We start from the raw sequence: 8,287 nt of genomic DNA on the forward strand, positions 1-8,287 counted from the left end.
TAAATTTTGGGTGCACCTTTCAAAAACGGAGCTTTTTCAAAATTTGAGACGGCAAATCAAAAGCTCCAATTTTGAAACTTTGAGCTCATATTTGCGCGTAAGAGTCTCATCACACAAACTTCTGAAGAAATAATTGAAGGTCTCTGGTTTCATCCGTTATTCTCCTCAGGTAAATTCCCTAAAACCCTAGCTATATTTCTTCCTCTTTTTCTTCTATATATTATTTCATCGATTTAGAATCTTTATGTTAGATCTCTTGTAGCTATTATTTTGGAATTACGTTTGTTTTGGTAAATAATTCACCTGATTTTTAATAGAAAAATTTCTTCTTGATATTAATACTTATTGAATACCTTTGGCATTAATCCAATTTCGTGCCAAAATCTTGATCAGTTTCTCTCGAGTTTTAATGGGTTTGTGTTGATATTTTCTCTTTGTTTGTAGATTTTGCGGCATCAAGGTTTTATTGATTATTTTGATTTTTTGAGTAATTCCAAACTTTTAAAAAGGGAAGTGCGGAAAAGGGTGTAGTAATGAGTGGTATAAAAATGGAGGGGACATCGGCTCCAACAGTAAGGCGAGACCCGTATGAGGTGTTGTCTGTTTCAAGGGATTCGTCTGATCAGGAGATTAAGACTGCTTATAGAAAGCTTGCTCTCAAGTAAGTTATCCCTACACACAAATATTCCCAATTTAAATTCATAGTTAGTTTTGTTATAATGGAAGAAAAACATCTATATATGCAATACCTATTAATCACTCCGTTCCAATTTAAGTGACATTACATTTGTGTCGTTATAAGACCTTCGGAACTTGTGGTCTTAAACATGACATAACATTTGTGTGGCTATAAAAAGCTTCTCATAAAGGGTAAAGTGAAAAGTTTAAAGTTAAGTTGTTTCCAAATATAGAAATGTGTCATTCTTTTGGAAAGGGACTAATAAGTAAATAGTGTCACATCAATTGGAACGGAGGGAGTAGTTGAGAATATATTTTAGGCGTGTTAGCTCTTTTACTTTATGTCCCACAATTTTCTAGGAAACACTTAGCCTTTCAGAGATTTATATGTCAATAGAAATGTAATGAACTTCTAGTACTTTTTATTTGTTTTATTTGGATAACAATGGCCCGAGAGAGTTTAAATGGAGTGAAATGATGAGTGAGGATTCATATAGCTGACTCCAAGTTGTTTGGGAGTTTGGACTAAGGCATAGTTGTTATTGGAGTTTAACTGTGGCTTTGGAATGAAAGGACCTATATATAGCAGAATAGATGCAGAAGATTTATATAGCTGACCTAACTAGTTGGAATTAAGGCGTTGATTGATTGATTGAGTGATGGTATTTAGCCGAGGTTTAAGTGTAACCAGTAACCTAAACTGAAATTTGGTGTGGATTGTGGTGATCTGTGTATGCATTTTGTTGGTATTTGTCTTGAGCTTGTTGGTAAGCACATGGAGATTATTGAGTTTCAGTTGTAAGCCAAAACTCGTGTAATTTAGTGGTCAAGTAATTAATTAAGTAATCTGAAGATTGACATATATTGTCATCTGAAGGAAATAAAATACAGATGGGAGGGACTTGCTTGCGCAGTACTTTGTCATATGATATATCAGTCTAGAAGTGGCCAGATGGAAAAAACCGATGGTGATAGGAAGTTAATGTGGTTATACAGGAAAAAATAAAAACAACTTTTAGGGCTATTTGTTGGGAGTTGGGTACTTCTCAATTTGATACTTGTTCTTGTGGATGAATAATTTAGCGGAAATTATTGGCAGGTATCATCCTGACAAGAATGCTAGCAATCCCGAAGCTTCAGAACTCTTCAAGGAGGTTGCGTACTCATACAACATTCTATCTGATCCAGAGAAAAGGAGGCAATATGATATGGCCGGCTTTGAGGTACTCACCCCCTGTCCACTGTAAACTATATATATATATAATATTATTTTTTGATCAGGTAAAAATACATTTTTCTCTACAAGGTCGTTCATCACGAGTAATGACATATCACAAAAAAGTCTTTTACTATTTTTCTGTTTTTATAGACTGAAATAATGGATAATAGTTCTTTCATTTGATTCGTATCACCTTACATTTGCTTGTTATGTATTAATGTGCTTTTCAATGAGGTGACTGATTTAGCAGTAGAAAGAAAGAAGTTCAAAGTAGTGTTATCAAAGGCGCGCTTAAAGCGCGCTTAAGCCCTAAAGCGAGGCTTAAAACACGTAGAATGCTTCGCCTCGCTTAACGGGCGCTTCAGTGTTGTCATCAAGGCGCTAAGGCATGCTTTTCTATGCCAATAAGCGTAATCCTGAAGAGGCGACACTAAACAATTGATATTTCACTTTATCGTAAATTCTCTTCAATTTTTTGGTTCATATATTTGGTATTCATGCTTATAGATATTAGTCTTGGACTATGTACACATATTTGTAGTTTTACTCTATTTGCCTTTCTTCCTTAAGCCCACGTTTTATTTGCGCTTAAAGCCCCAACAGACCTTAGAGCTTTTTTGCGCTTTTCGCCTTTGATGACATTAGTACAAAGAGAACTCTGGATGTTCTTGATCTCAAGAAGGAATAGAAATAAGAGTTTGGGTAGGCTATATAGCTGTAAGATAAGTTGTAGCTTTATGGCTTCAATCAAAGAATATTTAGTCATTTGTATTCACAAGTCAAAACTATACATGGGCCCTTTAGGTGCCGACAATATAAACTTAGCATATCGTAAAGGTTCAGCAAGATGTAGATACTTGAAGGTTGCAAGATAATGCTGCAGCAATCTGGATGTTGGAAATGCAACTCCGTTCGTTCTCGAAGTTCCCTTTCTGTTGTATTTGGGGAATATTCAATAGGTTTAAAGTTGAAAAGTCATCCTGTCAGCTGCAGTTATCTGGACTCTTCAGTTCTCCTTGACATATCTAGTCGAGGATTGTTTATAGGTCCCCGAATTATCTAAGAAATATGCTACAATAGAACATGTAAACATTTTTTGTTCTTAACATTAGTAGCATAAGGTGTTTATATTGGTGTTACAAGAGTTTTCTAATGCCAATATCCTCTAGTTCGAAGGTTATGGTGCATCTTAGTGATGTGGTATTCATGGAACAAGTGTATAAAATTTTATGCCAGTATTAAGCTGTTATAAAACCATCGAGGTAGGTAATATCTTAATCTGGTTACAATAGGCATTATGTATTAGAAGCCAGAGTTCCAATTCTGTCTAATTTTATTAGCAAATTATAGCTAATAAAACCTCTTTAATCTACGACGCTCAAGGAATGGCTTTTGCCGACTCTTTTCACATTTTGTTTTGAATTTAAGGCTATTGAAGCTGAAGGAATGGATATGGAAATTGATTTGTCCAACCTTGGAACTGTCAACACAATGTTCGCAGCATTGTTTAGGTAAGTCTGCCTCCTCAAATTTGTTTTTTTTTTGGTGGTGCTTTTGATTAGTTTTGTTAAATTTGTCTTTTTTCCTGGATAGCAAGTTGGGTGTCCCTATCAAAACAACTATTTCTGCTAATGTTCTTGAAGAAGCTTTGAATGGAACTGTCACAGTCCGCCCCCTTCCAATTGGCACTTCAGTCAGTGGAAAGGTAGAATTTAATTGTCCTTTCAAGTGGCAGGATAAAATCTTTATGCTGTACCAGGGTTGACATCACCTGAGCTTTAATGCAGGTAGAAAAGCAAAATGCTCATTTTTTTGGTGTAACAATTAGTGATGAACAAGCAGAGGCAGGGATTGTAGTAAGAGTTACTTCAGCTGCCCAAAGCAAATTCAAGGTACAGTGTAGATGTATACAATTATATGATAGTTATTTTGATGCACTTTTTAAATGGTACCTATATGTTTTCATGCTTTTGTGTTTTCTACTTTGTGTTGTATGTTGCGATACTAAAACTGAATTTCATTTACTTTTCAGCTACTATATTTTGAACATGATGCAAATGGGGGTTACGGCCTGGCCTTGCAGGTAATGCATTTTACACTTTTGATTCTTCATTGTGTGCTTAGCGAGGATTTGTATAGCCAGTTATTGTGTGCTTAAGATATTTCTTGCTCTAGATTTCCATTGAAGAACCTTGATGTATGTGGCTAGGGAATAGTAAAGCAGTAAGGTGGACCTCCATAGGAAATTTCATTACTGGAAAGCTAAAACACGGTACCTAAAAATTAGCTATTAGAGGACCTCGGTAGATGTGCCGAGAGCATTTTAGAAAGACAACTTTCTACTGGTTTATTCAGATTATCTCCATGTAACATAAGTTTGAATTGAGTTCTCCTGGAATTCTTGTCATAGTCTTGACAAAAAGTTTCTGCTGTTAAACTCTGGTTGAAGCCTAGCCAGCATCATAAGTTTAACCCCTGCAGAGGTCCCCGTGAGTTGCATTAGACCAATATAACATACTTTCTAAAAAAATTCTCCAGTATGCTGATAAAAGGTTTCTGCTGTTAAACTCAGGTTAAAGCTTAACCACCAATCATTAGTTTAACCTGAAGAGGTCTCCCGAGCTGCATTTGATCAATATAACTTAGCTGTTAGAAGTATCACTTTATTATGGTCAATAGAGAGAGAAACTCCTACTTCTCTCAGAGGCAACGAAAATGGAATCTCATTCTTTCAAGGAAGCTCTGATTTGGTCAGCGTTGATCCTAGATGGGGATTGCAGGAGGGTTGATACCGGGTTTGAACTCATTTTTAGATTGTCTAGGGACCATATCATGGCAACGAAGGAGTATCTTAAGACCTGCTTGGTTGGGAATTTGAGGAGAATGTGGTCTCAACGGAGGTGGCAACTGATTGGGCTTTGGAGACTTGGTAAGTGATGACGGGGCTGAAAGTGTCGGCGATGGGAGGTAACACCTTTCTGTTTTCATTTTGCTTCTGAAGTCGATACCCGTGTGCTGGGTGAGGGATTGAGATGGATGTGGGGAAGTTATCTTCTGTTAGAAAGGTGCGGTGAGACTTCTGGCTGCAAAATTCAGAAAAGGAGGGAGGATATTCTGGTGTTGAACGTGGTTGTTTGGCGGCACATTGTTGGTGCATTGAGTTGTTTAGAAAGTGGCTTCATTGATGTTCACTATAATCTGGCGGACCTTGCTAGGGTTAGGGTGCTTGTTAGGAGGAAAGGTACCAGTGTCTATGATGGTGGGGGGGGGGGGGGGTATTTTAATTTCAGTGTCTGGCTAACATTTGAATTTAACCTAAAATATTGGTTAAGGAGATTGAAAGAGGGGGAATGAGGGAGGAGAAGAGAGAGCGGGTTGAAGAGGGACCTAAAAAGGGCAGGTTTTGGGGGGGGGGGGGTAGTTTGATGCCGGAAAGAAATGGCGAAGCGGCAATGGCAGGCTGGGCGGCGGGTAATTGGACAACAACATTATTTGCCTTTGGATTAGTGAACCAGTCTTCAACCTATAAATAATGTTGTCCAAATTTAACGGTCGTTTCAGAGGGAGTAAAGAGTAGCAAGTTGGTGATTGAAGAGGGATTTTGTTTTGACAACTTCCCCAACAAGATTAGTGATTTGCTTGTCTGGTGCTCCCTTTTTGATAAAATTTAACCGTGTTCTGGCCACATTGTCAATTTACTTTAGTTGAATGATATTAATCACCAGTGTAGGAAAGTAAACCATTTCTCAAGAGAGAGTGATTTGCTTTTCTTGGACTGAATTGGATGTGAAACTGCTGCATGCAATGACTAAAACTTGTGGAGTTCAACTTGTACTGGATTGGTAATCTTAATCGTAAGAATGACGAAGCTCATTGATACTAGACTTGATATCTTTATCATAAGAATGTAAAAGTTTTACTCGTCCAAATACCTCAAAATTCTACCTGCACTCTGGTTCACATCTTGCTATATAAGTGTATCTTTGACCTTAGAGTGGCACTATCTTCAGGTCTTTCTTTTCACTTGTAATTTCCAAATATTTGTAAATCTTCTCTGTTTATGAGCTTGTAAACTGGAATTTTTAGATGAGTATTTATTGCTTACGTTCTTGTCTTTGCTCCAAGCAATTTAATGATTGGCACTATTTCCTAATAAAACTGACTCATCCTCTATTTACAGGAAGATAGTGAGAAAGCCGGCAAGGTAACCTCTGCGGGAATGTATTTCTTGCACTTTCAAGTGTACAGAATGGATTCAACTGTAAATGCGGTATGTGAATTTCATTTTAGTGGTTAAATTCAATAGCGTAGCATGCAGCGCCGTCAGAAGTGACAATAATTGTGCTGATGCAGTTAGCAATGGCCAAAGACCCTGAAGCTGCTTTCTTTAAGAGGCTGGAGGGCCTTCAACCTTGTGAGGTCTCAGAACTAAAAGCTGGCACTCACATATTTGCTGTTTATGGTCTGAGCTTGCTTATTTTTGTTGAATACATTGTCTTTATTTTTGGGAAAAACTAGCTAATTGCTACTAATTATGCAACTGCTAAAAGAAAATTTTATCTGATGTCTGCAGGAGATAATTTCTTTAAACCTGCTAGTTATACTATTGAGGCTCTGTGTGCCAAGACATACGAGGACACAACTCATAAGCTCCAGGATATTGAGGCTCAGATTTTGAGGAAGAGAAATGAGCTTCGACAGTTTGAAACAGAATATAGAAAGGTTGTCTATCTGCTCATAGACAATGTTTATCGTGAGATCTTTTACGCTTCATGCTTCCTCATTTCACTATTTTCCATTTGATGTTTACAGGCATTGGCACGGTTCCAGGAAGTGACCAATAGATATAGCCAGGAGAAGCAGTCTGTAAGTTTCTTTCTTACCTAAGTTTCATTACAAAAATAGGCTGTGATTATTTGTTAGTTACACAGTAGGTTTACCTGTCTATTGTTTGTTAGTTATGGAGAAAAGAATCATATGTGAGTGACCTACATTTCTCTGAGTGATGCTATTTATGTAAAGGTCGACGAGCTGCTTAAACAGCGAGACAGCATCCACTCTTCATTCACGGTTACAAGGACAGTTGCTACCATAAGTGGCAGTGGGAGTGGGCATTTCAGTAACGGAAGTAGCAGTAAACTATCTGGCGAAGACTTCAAAGCCGATAGCCCAAGTGAAGATGGCAGTTCAGACTCCAAGGAGAAATACTCGAAACGAAAATGGTTTAACCTTAACCTCAAAGGATCTGATAAGAAGTAATCGAACTGGTGGTTATCTGTAATATAAATCCTATGAATTCCCAATTCCATCCTCGCCGCCAAGGATGAAGGCTGCCTGCTAGTTTGCTACCTGAAGAAATCTCTTCATGTATTCTTTGTTCAATTTGTTGGTATTGCTTGGGCTCCGCGAGGCGTTTTCTTTTTCATTTTTTTTTTCCAAATTTCATTTTTTTGGGCATGTGAAGTCTGATTTCTGTCGAATGACTGCAAGATATAGAAGGTTTTTGTTCCTGTATTTGTACTTCTGATTTGTGTTGTATCATAATGTACTAGTCAATGGACTACAATTTTTTTTGTCTTTTGAACAAATCTAAGTCTTTTAGGTTTTGTAATTTCAGTGAATGTTTCTACCTTATAAAAGTGGGAATGGTATCATTTCATATGATTGAAGAAATATGGGTTAATGATTTTAAATCAGTGATTTAGAGTAGACCCCTACTAGGAAACTTAATTAGCACAAACTTCCTATCTCATTCTGGTTTCTTATCCGGTGTTTGGTGCCCATATTAGTACCTGACTAATCTGAATTAGAATTGAGCTTAAACCCGAGACCTTTAGTTAAGGACGGAGAGATCCTATCTATCCCGCCACAACATTTTCTTCTCCTATCTCATTCACTGCCTCGTGCTAACCAAAAGAATTGAAATATAGGGTGTGTTTGGCATGAAGGCGGAAAATGTTTTCCAATTTTCCCATGTTCGGTTGGCTTAAATGTTTTGGAAAATATTTTCCTTATGAACTCATTTTCCTCCAATTGGAAGAAAATATTTTCCTTATCAAGAGAAAGCCTTTTAGAGGGCTTTCGGATAGTTAGGTACCGGCTATCAGTAAAGGAAGCATATGCCTCTAACTCAGTTCATTCCCTATATGGTAATGGTAGGTACGCCGGTACCCCTTTTTTGGTTCAACCAAGGTAGGCTCGTGCTCGGGTTCACTCGTGAAAGGAAGGTTCTAGCGGTAAAGTAAAGAAAATCCTCCCTTCTTGCTTCCTTAGGGTACGCCCCCAATCGCCTTTTACTTGAATGATGCTATAAATCTTCATCAAAGTGCTTATTTTTTTATAATTGAACAAAAGCGAGTCTGAATGGGTATACTTAGTCGTGGAGCATTC

At 37.5% G+C, this 8,287-nt stretch overlaps 1 protein-coding gene across 1 annotated transcript; it reads left to right on the plus strand.

The window, feature by feature from the left end:
• Positions 1-7,558, plus strand: LOC109235228 (chaperone protein dnaJ 15). The gene is made up of 12 exons (XM_019401263.1): positions 1-169; positions 445-661; positions 1,778-1,901; positions 3,326-3,408; positions 3,491-3,602; positions 3,685-3,789; positions 3,930-3,980; positions 6,078-6,167; positions 6,251-6,359; positions 6,471-6,619; positions 6,710-6,763; positions 6,920-7,558. Exons 2-12 carry the CDS (start codon positions 534-536, stop codon positions 7,154-7,156), a joined length of 1,242 nt encoding a protein of 413 aa, XP_019256808.1. The 5' UTR covers positions 1-169; positions 445-533; the 3' UTR covers positions 7,157-7,558.

Source organism: Nicotiana attenuata, chromosome 12 (genome assembly GCF_001879085.1).
Source record: "Nicotiana attenuata strain UT chromosome 12, NIATTr2, whole genome shotgun sequence".
Classification (NCBI taxonomy): Eukaryota; Viridiplantae; Streptophyta; class Magnoliopsida; order Solanales; family Solanaceae; genus Nicotiana; species Nicotiana attenuata.